The 15,219-nt window shown below is 44.0% G+C and overlaps 1 protein-coding gene across 1 annotated transcript; it reads left to right on the top strand.

Annotated features, from left to right (window-relative positions):
• The first annotated feature begins 5,987 nt into the window (after positions 1–5,987).
• On the top strand, positions 5,988–11,308 carry LOC114684807 (ret finger protein-like 4A). Its single transcript, XM_028859372.2, has 2 exons — positions 5,988–6,278; positions 10,619–11,308. Exons 1-2 carry the CDS (start codon positions 5,993–5,995, stop codon positions 11,188–11,190), a joined length of 858 nt encoding a protein of 285 aa, XP_028715205.1. The 5' UTR covers positions 5,988–5,992; the 3' UTR covers positions 11,191–11,308.
• Positions 11,309–15,219: the final 3,911 nt, after the last annotated feature.

Here is a 15,219-nt window from a genome sequence, read left to right as displayed (position 1 = left end):
GAGATGGTTTTAGCATAGAATTCTACCAAACTTTCAAAGAAGAGTTAATGCCAAAACTCCTCAAAATATTCCACAAAATAGAAACAGAAGGAACATTGCCCAATTTATTTTATTTAGCCACAGTTATCCTGATACCTAAACTCAACAAAAAAAGAGAATCAGAAGAAACCAGTTGCCCTGATGAACATAGATGCAACAATGCTGACCAAAATACTTGCAAACTGAATCCAAGAATACATCAAAAAGATCATCCACCATGATCAAGTAGGCTTCATCCCAGAGATGCAGGGATGATGGCTCAATGTCTGAAAGTCAGCCAATATAACCAAACAAACAGAAAGAAAGAAAGAAAGAAAGAAAGAGAGAAAGAAAGAAAGAAAGAAAGAAAGAAAGAAAGAAAGAAAGAAAGAAAGAAAGAAAGAAAGAAAGAAAGAAAGAAAAAACACACACACGGTCATCTCATCAGATACAGAAAGGGCCTTTGACAAAATCCAACACCACTTCATAATAAAAGTCCTCTAGAGATTAGGGATACAAGTGACATACCTAAACATAATAAAAATAATTTACAGCAAGCTTATAGCCAACATCAAATTAAGTGGAGAAAAACTTAAAGCAATTTTACTAATCAGGAACAAGCAAGGTTACCCATTCTCCATCTCTATTCAATATAATACATGAAGTTCTAACTAGAACAGTAGGAGAGCTGAAGGAAATCAAGGGGATACAAATTGGAAAGGAGAAGTCAAATTACTGATATTTGAAGATGACATAATAATATACATAAGTGACCTTAAAATTCCACTAGGAAAGGCATATAGCTGATAAACACTTTCAGCAAAGTGGTTGGATACAAGATTAACTCAAAAAAACTTGGTTTCCCTCCTATATACAATGACAACCAAGCTGAGAAACCCTTCACAATCTCCTCAAATAACATAAAATATCTTGGTATGTCTCTAACCAAGAAAATGAAAGACTTGTATGATAAAAACTTCAAGTTTTTGAAGAAAAAAAACTGAAGAAAATATCAGAAGATGGGAAAGATTTCTCAAGTTCCATGGATCAGTAGGATTACATAGTAAAAATAGCCATCCTGCCAGATGCAATCTACAGATTCAACGCAATCCCCATCAAAGTCCCAACACAATTCTTTACAGATCTTGAAAGGACAATTGTTAACTTCATAAGAAAAAACAAAAGACCAAGGATAGCTAAAACAATCCTGAGCAATAAAAGAACTACTGGAGATCTCACCATCCCTGATTTCCAGTTTACTACAGAGCTATAGTAATAAAAACTGCTTGGTATTAGCATATAAACAGACAGGTTGTTCTATGGAATAAAACTGAAAAACCAGACATAAATCCACACATCTATGGACACCTAATTTTTGACAAAGAATCCAGAAATATGGATGGAAAAAAGAAAGCATCTGCAACAAATGGTGCTTGTCTAACTGGATGTTGGCCTGTAGAAGAATGCAAATAAACCATCCTTATCACCCTGCACAAAACTCAAGTCCTAGTGTATCAAAGACCTCAACATAAACCCAGACACACTGAACATGATAGAAGAGAAAGTGGCAAACAGCCTTGAATGCATTGGCACAGGAGACAACTTTGTGAGCAGAACACCCATAGCACAGGCACTAAGATTGACAATTAATAAATGGGACCACGTGAAACTGAAAAGCTTCTATAAGGCAAAGGACACTGTCAGTAAGACAAAACATCAGCCTACAGAATGGGAAAAGATCTTCATCAACTCCACATCTGACAGAGGACTAATATCCAAAATATATAAAGAACTCAAGAAACTAGACATCCACAAACCAAAAAATGCAATTAAAAATGGGGTACAGATCTAAACAGAGAATTCTCAACAGAGGAATCTCAAATGGCTGAGAAACACTTAAAGAAATGTTCAACATCCTTAACCATCAGGGAAATATAAGCCAAAAATACTTTGAGATTTCATCTCACACCTGTCAGAATGGCTAAGATCAATAACACAAGTGACAGTTCATGCTGGTGAGGATGTGGAGCAAGGGAACACTCCTCCACTGCTGGTGGGAGTGCAAACTTGTACAGCCACTGTGGAAGTCAATATGGGTGTTCCTCAGAAAGTTGAGACTCGATCTACCTCAAGACCCAGCTATACCACTTTTGGGCATAACCCAAAGGACTCTTCATCCTACCACAAGGACACTTGCTCAACTATATTCATTTTGACTTTATGTATAATAGCCAGAAACTGGAAACAACCTAGATATTCCCCAGTTGAAGAATGGATAACAAAAATGTAGTACATTTACACAATGGAATATTACTCAGCTGTAATGACAGCATGAAATTTGCAGACAAATGGTTCAGCTGAATAGCTCCAGGCTAGACCTGCAGTGATTGTAGGTAGGTGGACCCCTCCACACTAAGAGTTGAGGGAGAAAGAAATCACCTAGGGGGGGATCATTTTATCTCCCTTTCCCATGGTACACAGCTGCTCTGGAGCAAGGAGTCAGCCCCCAAGACTCGAGGGTGACCTTGAACACATCCTCCTTGCCTCCACCTCCCTGTCCCCACTGCAAATGCCCATCTCAAGCCACAGGTTATTTCAGCTAGGCTAAAAATCAAGGATCCCACCATCTCCTTCTATGGTTGAAAAAAAAAACTTTGCTCAGGTGACTCGTATAACTTTGGAAGATAATCACACTCACTGGTTTATTACCGAGGATGCAAAGGGAGATTCGGATAAAGAGATGTATAGAGCAATCTGTAGAAGAGCAGGGGCGCATCCATGCTGTCTTCAGGCAGCCTACTCCCCAGTAACATCCATTTCCTCACTATCCAGAAAGTCACTGACCCCCATCCTTTGTTTTGTTTGTTTCTTTGGCTAGTTGATTGGTTAGTGAGCCGGTTGGTTTTGTTTTTCTGAAGGAGGGTCTCATGTAGTCCAGGATGGCCTCAAACTCCTTACACAGGCCTTCACCTAACAAGTGCCGAGATCTCAGACACACATCACCACACCTGTTCCTGGCAGAACTCTTTCGATTTGGCTTTGCCTGTGACTGACTGACTCAGGAATTAGGGAGTAAAGTGGACATTGGTGACCAGTCCCCCTCCCCCTCCCCATGCCCAGAAATTGAATCATGGACCTGGAAAATGCCAATCCGCTGATCCTGCACTGTTTGGTCAAAGTTGGGTATAGCCTGGCAATAGAACACTGCCCTGACATGCACAAGATCTGGGGATTTCCCCAGCACTGAGAGCAGTATTATTACTTCAGAGATGCCAAGGGTTTTTAGAAATTGTACTTGAGGCTGGGCTGGGTGGCAAATACCTGAAATCCCAACCCTGGGGAGCCTAGTGCAGGAGGATCTTCAGCTGGGAGCCAGCCAGAGCCATACGGACAAGACTGTCATAAAGCCTGACAGGCTGGGTCCCATCCCAGGACCCACAGGGCAAGAAAGAGAGAACCACTGCCCCAAAGTGGTCCCCCAGCCTCTACATCCATGAAAATAATATTTTTATATTTATTGATCGATTTACTCCATACACAGTAAATTGATCAATAAATGTAAAAATATTATTTCAAATAGATGTGTGGTGGTATTGTGTTCCCTGAAATATTGTGCACCCTAATAAACTTATCTGGGGTCAGAGACAGAACAACCACAATATTAAACATAGAGGACAGGCAGTGGTAGCACACGCCTTTAATCCTAGCATTCCAGAGGCAGAAATCCATGTGTTCAAGGATACAACCGAACATGGTGACTCATGTCTTTAATCCCAGGGAGTGATGACAGATAGCAGAAAGGTATATAAGGCGTGAAGACCAGGAACTAGAGGCATTTTTGGCTGGTTAAGCTTTTGGGCTTCTAGCAGCACAGTTCAGCTGAGATTCATTCTGGATGAAGACTCAGAGGCGTCCAGTCTGAGGAAACAGGATCAGCTGAGGAACTGGTGAGGTGAGGTAGCTGTGACTTGTTCTGCTTCTCTGATCTTCCAGCATTCACCACAATATCTGGCTCCAGGATTGATTTTATTAATAAGAACTTTTAAGATCCGTGCTACATAGATGTAATTGTATTTGATGGGCTTTGGGGGAGGGGCTTGTTGTTTTGGGGTTTGGGTTGGTTGGTTTTTCAAGACAAGGTTTCTCTTTGTAGCCCTGGCTGTCCTGGAGCTCGTTCTGTAGAATAGGCTGACCTCGAACTCAGAGATCCCCCTGCCTCTGCCACCCGAGGACTGGGATTAAAGGCGTGTGCCACCACCGCCAGCTGTATTTGGTTTTTTTGTTTTGGTTTGGTTTGGTTTTTTGGGGTTTTGTTTTTAAGTACTCAGCACACACCGGCAAGTGATTATTGTGGAAATGATTAAATGAACAACTAAATGTAATCTAAGCCTCTTCTGCCCCTCTCTCTAGCTCCCTCCGCCTCCCAGTTTTATATTCTCATCCTTGAATCTCAATCTACCCATCAGTCATCTAAAGGTGAGTGAACATGACCGAACATTATTTTTAAGTAAAGTGTATTTCATTCTCTAAAAATCTCACTTGAGCCAAATTTTAAATCCGAATCTGATTGGATTAAGAAGAGACAGGTGGAGAGTGAGAGAGGAGGTAGCATCACCCATAAAAAGCCCTTGGAGGTGGGTACCACTCGAGAATTCAGCTGGGAGCCAGAGAGAGAGGAGCAGAGAAGAGGTGAGTCCAGTCAGGCCGTTTCTTCTTCAGTTCTCAGCGAGGTGGTTTAGGACCCTGCATGTGCTATCTGAGGCTAGCCCATGCCAGACAGTTCATGTAGGGTCCCAGAGCTCCCTACTCAAGCAGCAGAGAGTGGGACAGAGCCTTCCAACACCCAGCCTGGAGAAGCAAAGAAGTCTTCATTCTCTTGAGTCCAACCAGGGCTTGACCAACTGTACAAGGTGGGAGATGTATCGTTCCCATTGGCTCATCCAATAGCCAGGTGGGACAGGGGAGCTGGAAAGTTCCTGGGTCAAGGCCAGCACCATCTGATAGAAACATAACATGACCCACCTACATAATGACACACTTTCTAATTATTAAGGTAGAGAAAGTAAAATAACTGATCTCAATTGATTTCAATATCAAAAAATTAAGGAACTGGAGAGCTAGCTCAGAGGTTAAGAGCACTGGCTGCTTTTACAGAGGAACTAGATTCCATTCGCGGCACCCACATGGCAGCTCACAACTATCTGTAACTCCAGCTCCAGGGGATCTGACACCTCTGGCCTCCATGGGCACCAGCACTCATGTGCACATGCCCACATGTAGATACATACAGCTATACATAAGTAAAAATAATAAAAGTAAATCTCAATGTACACACACACACACACACACACTACAATGTGTCATTAGTTTAACAATGTTAATGAAGTAGCTTGTGTTCTTTTTCTCATATCTTTCAAACTGAGTGTGTATTTTTTACTCACAGCACATTGCAGTTCAGATAAGCCCCCACAGGACCAGTGAGATGGCTCAGTGGGTGAAGGGGCTTGCCACCAAGCCTAACAACAGGAGTTCGGTCCCCAGGCCCCACAGGGTGGAGGGAGAACGCTGACTCTGCATGTTGTCATTTGTCTTTCTCACACACACACACACACACACCACGGCGTACACACCTCCCCACACACAAATCAACATTAAAATACTAAAGACAGATACACCCCTTTTCAGGTACTCCATGACTGCCGCACTGGGCAATCTAGATACAGATCCTTTCAACTGAAAGCTCAGAGAGGAATCCTGTCTTTCTTTCCGGCTGCCAGTTCAATGATTAGAAGTTCAAAGGTATAAGTCAGTTATATCTGTGTTTGGGGGTTTTTGTCTTTAGAACCCATTAGCAATGACTGTGACAGTCCTGTCATCCCTGTGCGTGCAGAGATGGCAGTCTCTCAAGATCTAGCGGTCACTCGACTCATGAAAATGCCCATATCGTGTATGTTTTTCCCTTCAGGCGCCGACCATGGCTCATTTCTTCAAAGAGAGGAGTACTTGTCCCTTCTGTCAACGTTATCTGGAAAGGCCGATGTACTTGAAATGCGGATACGTCTGCTGCCTCCGGTGCATTGACTCACTAGAGAAGATTCCCAAGACGGGGGGCACACTGTGCCCCAACTGCTCCGTTGTCTCTTTGAAGGAAGACATCCTACCTGCTTTCGTGCTGGGTCGCCTGACTGCCAAGATAAAAGAGCTAGAGGAACATCTCAATCATGTTCTAAAAATGAACCCCAGGATGAAGATATTTCAAGGTAAGAACTCTTACAAACATCTCCAGATCCATAAGGCACTCTGGGGAAAATCAACTTTCCAACATCTCCCTGTTAAGTTTTGAACATTAGCTAATGCCCAAAACACAGCACTTCCCACTTCTCTGAGTATAGATTAAACTAAGTGGGAAATTTTTCTGCCTCTGCCTCCCAAGTGTTGAGAATAAATAGTGTGCACTATCACACCCCACCCACCTACAAGTTTTTTATATGTATTTATGGGTGTTTTCCTGCGTGTATGTATATCTGGTCACCACATGCATACCTGGGTGTGCATGGGGCCAGAGAGGGCATTGGATCCCCTGAAGCTGGAGTTGCAGGTGGTTGTGAGATGCCAAAACCAAATCTGGGTCCTCCAAAAGAACAACAGTTCTGTCTATCTTGGAACTCACTCTGTAGACCAGGCTGGCCCCGAACTCACAGAGATCCACCTGCCTCTGGCTCCAGAGTACTGGGATTAAAGGTGTGCGCCGCCACCTCCCGGCCCCTCCTGGAAAATTTTAAGGACATACAATATTTAGATCATGCCCTAGCCCTCTACTATCCAGCATGGTAGCTACTGGTAGTTGTTGAACATTTGAAATGAGACCTGTATAATAATAACACTTTGAAAAATCTTATTAAGTAAAATGTATTGTCACAATACTAATTGATTGTATTGCTTTTTAGTTTATTTTCAATTAAATTTGTCGTGTGTGTATGTGCGTGCATGGATGCCGCAGATTGTGCCTGTGGAGGTCAGAGGACAACTTGAGAGAGAGCAAAGTTTCTCCTTCCACCATGAGGGTCCCTGGGCTTGAACTCAGAATATCCAGCTTACAGGGCAAGCAAGTTGTTACTTGCCAAGCCATATTGGTTGCCAGCCCTCAGTACTTTTGATGTATTTACGAGAAAAATCTAAAATGTGTGTGCACCTTGAGTCCATTTTGACAACACCAGCCCAGAAGTTAGCTTTTCATATTCGATCACGTGTAAGTTACCTGACAGTCCAGTTCAAGGCAAATTTGTGATTCCGTAGCACCAGGTTTTCCTGGGATTGTTGATTGAGACACAATCTGAGCAGTGCTGATACTGCTGACTCACAATCCACATGTGGATTAGCAGAAGCCCAAGGCAGGAAATACAGCCCCTGTCTGACAGCGAGACCCGGGATCTGAAGTGTTCAGAAGTCCCCAGGTGATGGTGATGGACAGAGAGCTTAGGCGACCATTGCGATGGATGAAATCATCCTGGCGCTCAGGGCCCCCACGTGAGTGGGGAAAGCCGGCTGATGGTTGTTTGAGGAGATTTAGGTGTAGTTACACAGGGACTCCAGACCTGATGTCTGCACCAGGTGCTCTCTACTCCAGGGCTGCAGAAAACAATGCCTGGGTCCACTTCACAAGTTAACTCGGCATTATTGGTATGCTCAGTTTTATATCACGCTTAAATATTTTATCCAGTGTGTGTGTGTGTGTGTGTGTGTAGGCCAGAGGACTCCAAGAATCACTTGGTGGCATCTTTTCTCTCCTCTGCTCTTTATGTGTGTTGCCAGGCTTTCAAGGCAAGGGTCTTTCCCCGCTAAGCCTTCTCCTATTATCACATGTATTCTGCATTGCTGTTATGATATGTCTTAGAGACAGGTATGCAGCGAAAGTGGATTATCATAGCCCAGTGGTATGTAGAGTGAGCTGAAGTCAGGAGGCCAGTCTGGACTTACTACTGGACTCCTGAACCCTAGGCTTATTGAAATGTACACAGTCCTTTCTCATTCTCTTTGTTCCCAGTGCCTGTGCTTTTGTGCATAATTCTGTCTACATAGCAACTGTTTACTTCCCAGTTACTTACTTTGTTTTGGATTGCTGTTGAGGCTGGGTCTCACCATGTCACCTTTGCTGCCCTGGAACTCACAGAGATCCACCTGCTTCTGCCTCTGAGTGCTGGAATTCAGGCCATGCACCACCACACCCAGCCCCAACCGTTTCGTTCTTGCTCCCATATGAACTTGTATTGAAGATGGTCAAATGCAAGCCAGCGGGTGGTGGCCCACACCTTTAATCCCAGAGCTTCGGAGGCAAGAGCAGACAGATCTCTGTGAGTTAGAGGCCATCCTGGTCCACAAGGTGAGTTCCAGAACAGCCAGAGATGTTACACACACACACACACACACACACACACACACACACACACACACACACACACAGAGAGAAACCCTGTCTCAAATGTTGTGCCCTGATCGTGACCCCCAGAGAGACCACCAAAGACGAGCATGCCGGAATGCAAAAGCAAGGTTTAATTCTGGATATCCAAAAGCAATACAAGCCTAGGCAGGGACTTCGTCCAATACATCCAACGTAGTGGAGGCTGGAGGAAGCGCCCACCTGTCTGCAAGCTCAGTTTTTAAAGGGAAAAGTCACAAGTTACATCATTTAGGGGTGCTAGTACAGTACAATTCTGATTGGCTCGTGTCTAGGAATTCCAGAAATCACAATTCAGTTTTCCTTCTAAGGAAGTAGTTGCCCACCACCATTTTTCATTGGCTGCCCCCAGATGGGGGCATCTGGTGATTACACAGTCACTATGGAAACTAGGGTTGGGACATTCTATGGTCAAGCAGTTGCCTAGGGGGCCAGGGAGAGGACATTCCATAGTCCAGCAGCCATTACCTCCTGACTACCTTGTGACTCTGTATTTTTGCACTTCCTGGTTTCTGGAATCTGAACTGACTGGTCTCAGTAACTTCTGGCCTGTTCTCAAAAGGAGAAATCTTAGGCCTTAATTTTAGGGTGAAAGCATTTTGGTCTTATTTCTAAGATGGCTCATTTTGGTCTCACATCAAACACACACACAAAAAAAAAAACCAACAAAAAAAGATGCTAAAATATGTTCCAGAATATTCTTTGTCCTTAATAACTCCCTAATAACTTACAATTAGTAAGCTTTTTTCCACTGAGCCAAGTAATTAGGAGGCTGTCTTATTTTTATTTTTATTTATTTATTTATTTATTGGTTTTTTGAGACAGCGTTTCTCTGTGTAGCTTTGTGCCTTTCCTGGAACTCACTTGGGGCTGGAGGGATAGCTCAGCCATTAAAGGCTAGGCTCACAACCAAAAATAGGAGGCTGTCTTAGTAACAGCCTGTTGCTATAACAAAACACTTGACCAAAAGCAACTTGGGGAAGGAAAGGTTTATTTGACTTACACTTCCAGGTCACAGTCCATTACTGAGGAAAGTCCAGGCCGGAACTCGAGAAAGCATTTGGACAGAAATCATGGAGGAAGACGGCTTGCTAACTTGCCTCTGGCAGGATGGTCTTTCGAATGCTTACCTAACTCCCTTCTATACCCAGGACTACCTGCCCACATATGGGTGCTTCTACATCAGTTAACAATTAGGAAGCCCCCCCTCCCACAGACACACCCACTGGCTTATCTGGCCTGGATAACTCTTTGTTTTCTGTGTGTTTGCATGTATGTGTGTATTCACGGGCATGTAGAAGCCAGAGGACAGCCTTGAATGCCATTCCTTAGCTGCCATGCACTTTTTTGGTGGGACCGAGTCTCTCACTGACAGGCTTAGGCCAGCAAGCCCAGAGATCTGCCTGTCTCCCCCCATCTAGCACTTGGATTATAAGTATGCACCAACCACCACCCCTGGCATTTTTTATGTGAGTTCTGGAACTTGAATTCAAGTCCTCCCTCAGGCTTACAAGGCAAGCACTTTTTCAGCAGACCTATCTCCCCAGACATCTTTATTTTTTTTTATAACTCTAAGAAAAAACCTGTCTAGAATGCAACTCCCAGGGCTGGCGAGGTGGCTCAGCAGATAAAAGCTCTTGTGCCAGGCCTGACAGCCTGAGTTTGATTCCCCAGGACCCACCTGGTAGAAGGAGAAAGCCTGCTCCTTCAAGTCGTCCTCTGACCTCCACATACATAACTCTGGTGCCCATGCACATACATAAATAATGTAAAACCATAATTTTTAAAGAATCCAATCAAATAGATGACTGCAAAGAAAAAGATTAGTATTTTCCTACTCTACGGTAAGTGTTGTATCTGCTACCCTTCAAATGTTAATTAAACAAATTAAGTATTACATAAGTCAAATACTCAACGCTGTAGACCTTTCCAACTGTGATTTAGAGAAACATTTTGTGGCAACTGCTTTCATGCTACACATAAAACGTCACCTAACTAGGAAGATCTTGAAATTTTCTACAAAATGTGATTTAAAAATAGAGTGGAATTAAATAAAAGTGAGATACATGGGCCTCAACAATAAATAGGAAGGACAGAGTTCATGTTGCTTATTTTTTGCTGGACTACCGGATTTTCTCTACACAGAAAACATGACCTTTGATGTGGACACAGCCCACAACAAACTCATCATCTCTGATGACCTCAGGAGTGTCTACTTTGGATCTAAGAAGCAGGACCGGAAAGAATGTGCAGAGAGATTCCAGATCACCACCTGCGTCCTGGGCTCCTCACGGTTCACTGCCGGCCGCCATTACTGGGAGGTAGTGGTGGGAACCAGCAAAGAATGGGATATCGGCGTTTGCAAAGAGTCAGTTGATCGACAAGTTCCTGTTGCCCTGTCGGACAAACAGGGATTCTGGACTGTGGGGGTGAGAGAGGGAAACGTCTATGCCGCCAGCACTGAACCCTTGACTGAGCTCTCTGTGAACCCCCGGTTGCACAGAGTGGGGATTTTCCTTGACCTACAAGAAAAGCAAGTATCCTTTTGGGACCTTAGCGATGGTTCCCACATCTTTACATTCTTTGAAATTTCTGAATCGGATGCATATCGCCCACTCTTTATTCCAGCAAATTCGTGTCCAGATGATCAAGAAGAAACCCTCACTATCTGTCCTGTGACGCATCCAGGCATTTTTGGGCCTCCAGTTAACCCCTAACAAGGAAAACAATACTTGAATACAAAATCTTCTATGGGAAATTGCTGTGTACTCCTAACTATGGCTAAGAATTTTTGTGTTTGGTATACACAGGGCACAAAAGCATTGCAGAAATATATGGAAGGCATCATGAATCTTAATTAGTTAGGGAAAATTGCATTTTTAATATAAAATATTATTATTATTGTTTTGCTTGGAATTTGTTTAAATTTCTGTTCCCATTCATATATTGTGAACTTTTAGATAAACTTGGAATGTCTTCCTTTTTACTTGCTATAATTACTGCTTTGTGGAATAAATAAACTAAATTAAAATTTCAGATTTGACCAAGCAGGCTGATTGATTTTCTAAAGGACAAGAAAATAAGACCTATATATCAACAGTAAAAAAAAAAAAAGAGAAATGTTTAGATATGCTGTTGTACCCAATAACTTTTAACATCACAAATTCATCTCACATACAAATTTAATATCCACTGGGGTAGAGATATGTTGTTATTAAAAATGCTAATTTTTAAATTTATATGATGCACTCTCGGGGCTGGAGGGAGAGATACCTCAATGGATGATATGCTTGCCAGGCATGAGGACTTGAGTTAAATCCCCACCTAAAAGAGATGGGGTGGTGGGGGAGACGGAGGGACGACGGCTCAATGGTTAAGAGCACTTGCTGCTCTTCCAAAGGACTCAAGTTCAGTTTCCAGTACTCACATCAGGCAGCTCACAACTGCCTGTAGCTCCTGCTCTAGGGGATCCAGTGCCCTCTTCTGGCCTCCACACACACTTGCACACATGTGCACACGCTTACACAAACATACCACACATAGACATAAACAAAAATGACATCGATCTTGCCAGGCAGTGGTGGCGCACACCCTTAAACCCAGCACTCGGGAGGCAGAGGCAGGTGGATTTCTGTCAGTTCAAGTCCAGCCTGGTCTACAAAGCAAGTTTCGGGACAGCCAGGGCTACACAGAGAAACCCTTCCTCAAAAAACCAAACAATAAAAAATATCAATCTTAAACATAGTAATTCAGCCTAAATAAATAACGGAGAGCTAGCATGCGTATGATGAGAGCAAAACACAGAATGGCCAAAAACAGGGACTCATGTCTATTACTCTAGCTCTTGGAAAGATTAGCCAGGAGGACTACAAGTTCATGAACAGCCTGGGTTCTAGAGTGAGTTCGAGGCCAGTGTGGGCAACTTAGTGAGACCCTGTCTCAAAAGAAAAAGAGGGTTAGAAACGTAGTTAAGTGAAAGAGCACTTGCCTAGTGTGGTGACTGAGTAATCATGGCCTCCATAGACTCTTGTTTGAACGCTTGGCCCACAGGGAATGGCATTATTGGGAGGTGTGGCCCCGATGGAGGAAGTGTGTCACTGGGGGCAGGATCTGAGGTCTCATCTATGTTCAAGCTCCACTCAGTACACAGCCTCCTCCTGCTGCCTGGAGATCAAAATGTAGAACTCTCAGCTCCTTCTCCAGCACCAAGTCTGCCTATCTGCTACCATGCTTCCCACCATGATAATGGACTAAACCTCTGAAACTGTTAGCCAGCCCCAACTAAATGTTTTCCTTCATAAGAGTTGTTGTGGTCATGGTGTCTCTTCACAGCAACAGAAACCCTAACTAAATGACCTAGTAAGCATGAGACCCTATGTCCAATCCTCAGTCCCAAACAAAAAGGGAGGGCAGGGCTGGATATACAGTTCTGTGGTGCAGCATTTGCCTAGCACTTGGCAGGTCCTCAGTTCAAATCCCAGCACTACAAAAATAAGGGGAGAGAGAGGGGGGCAGGAAGGAAGGAAGGAAGGAAGAAGGAAGGAAGGAAGGAAGGAAAAGAAATTCGCCACACATAGTAGTACACACCTATAATTACAGAACTTGGGAGGTGGAGGCGGAAGAATCAGAATTTCAAATTCATCTTTGGCAACAGAGAGAGACCAGCCTAGGCTACCCTAAGGGGTCAATCTTGTGGATTATGCTTTTTATCCCAACACTCAGGAGGCAAAGGCAAGTGGATCTCTGTGAGTTTGAGGACAGCCTGGTCTACAGAGTGAGTTCATAGGACTACAGTCAGGACTACATAGAGAGACCTTGTCTTAACAAAATTTAGAGGGCCAGCGGGATGGCTCAGCAGGCAAAGGCGTTTGTTTCCAAGCCTGGTTACCAGAGTTTGATCCCTGGGTTCCACATGGTGGAAAAAAACCAATCCCCTCAAAGTGCCTTGGAATTACACACACACACACACACACACACACACACACACACACACACACGATGGAATTTTTCATTTCATGACATCTAACTTCAAGCCCCATAATTTCCACTTGACTTTGTATTTGTCTTTTGTTTTTCAATGAGAGGGGGAACCTGTCACGGTACGCATGTGGAGGTCAGAGAACACCTGTGGGAGTCAGTTTTCTCCTTCTACCATGTGGAGCCCAAATTGAACTCAGGTTGCCAGGTGTGACAAGTGCTTTTACCCACTGACAGGCCGCCAAAAAAGCAGGATAAGGTTGATGATACCCCGAAGACTCGGGAGAGGGGCAAGTCTGAGGTGAGTGATGGAGGGTGAGGTATGTGAGTGTGTAAATGCACACACAACTATGGACAATGAGGGTAACAGTATCCATTTGCTGTAACAAAGTCCCACTGATCAGGTGGCTTAAACAGCACAGATGTATTTCCTCACTGTTGTGGAGGCTGAATGTTCAGACACATGTCAAGTCAAGCTGGTTTCTCCTGAGGCCTTTCTTTAGTTGGTTTGTGGCTGGCCATCTTGTGCCCTATGGTCTTCCCTCTGTTGGCCTGTGTCCTGATCTCTCTTTTCCCTTTTCTTCTTCATCCTCTCCTCCCCTCCTCTTCCTCCTCTCTATATATGTATATTACTTTATATAGATATTTATATATTTATATGTTAGTTTAATCAGCATACAAAGTAATGAGTTTCATTATGACTTTTTCTTTTTGGCTTTCCGAGACAGGGTTTCTCTGTGTAGCTTTGGAGCCTGTCCTGGAACTTGCTCTATGGACCAGGCTGGCCTTAAATGCACAGAAATCCACCTGCTTCTGCCTCCTGAGTGCTAGGATTAAGGGAGACCACTACCACCATCCAGCTCATTATGGCTTTTTAAAAAGATTTTTTATTTTTACTTGTGTCTGTACAAGAGCCCACAGAGACCAGAAAAGAACATCAGATCCCCTGGAATTAGAGTTACAAATGAGCCTGGGGATGGTAGCTCGCCTTTAATCCCATCCCTTGGGAGACAGAGGCAGGCAGATCTCTTCAAGTTGGAGGTCAGTCTGGTCTACACCTCGAGTTCCAGGACAGCCAGGACTGTTAGACAGTGAGCCACCTGACATGGGTGCTGGGGGGTGAACTCCAGGCTTCTACAAAGGCCCCTGAACTGCTGAGCCAAGTCTCTTACCCCCACATTTTGTTTTTAGCTTTTTAGTTTGTTTTCTTTTTTTACGTGGGTGTGCTTACACACTGCACACGTGTGTGCCACGATGGACATTTGGAGGTCTGCAGACAAACTGTAAGTTCTCTCCTTCCACCATGTGGGTTCTGGGGACCAAGCTCAGGTCATCAGGCTTACAGCAAGTACTTTAGCCTGCCATACCGTGGATCTGGCCCTCATTAAGACATTTCCACATATACTTTTTATTGATTTCCCTTCTTCAATCCATTACCCCAACTCTTTGTCTCTGCTCCTATTGGCTCCCCTCATCCCCCAATAGTGTCCTGATGTCTCTCCCCCCCCCCAGAGCTGGCACTCTACCACTGAGCTAAATCTCCAAACCGCCCCCCCCCCCCCCGTGTCTTTTAACGAGGATACGTCACCTAAAGGATTAGAACACACTGTAACAGCCTGGTGTCCCCTTAATCATCCTGTCTCCAAATACATCGATGCCCTGCGGCACTGGGGATTCGGACTTCAATACTGGATTCAATATTGGCTTTGGGGGAAGACTAGATTCAGTCTGCTACGGTGAGTGCTCATATATGTGTTGAGAGAATGTTC

This window comes from Peromyscus leucopus, chromosome 1, assembly GCF_004664715.2.
Source record: "Peromyscus leucopus breed LL Stock chromosome 1, UCI_PerLeu_2.1, whole genome shotgun sequence".
Classification (NCBI taxonomy): Eukaryota; Metazoa; Chordata; class Mammalia; order Rodentia; family Cricetidae; genus Peromyscus; species Peromyscus leucopus.
The sequence above is the reverse complement of the archived record's forward strand: the minus strand, read 5'-3'. Positions and strand labels throughout refer to the sequence as shown.

What these genes read in the sequence shown, in the direction of transcription:
- LOC114684807 (XM_028859372.2), top strand. Translation starts at nt 5,993, where the DNA reads ATGGCTCATTTCTTCAAAGAGAGGAGTACTTGTCCCTTCTGTCAACGT. An exon ending in CAGGATGAAGATATTTCAAG is followed by an intron (nt 6,279 to 10,618) that starts GTAAGAACTCTT and finishes TTCTCTACACAG; the next exon opens with AAAACATGACCTTTGATGTG.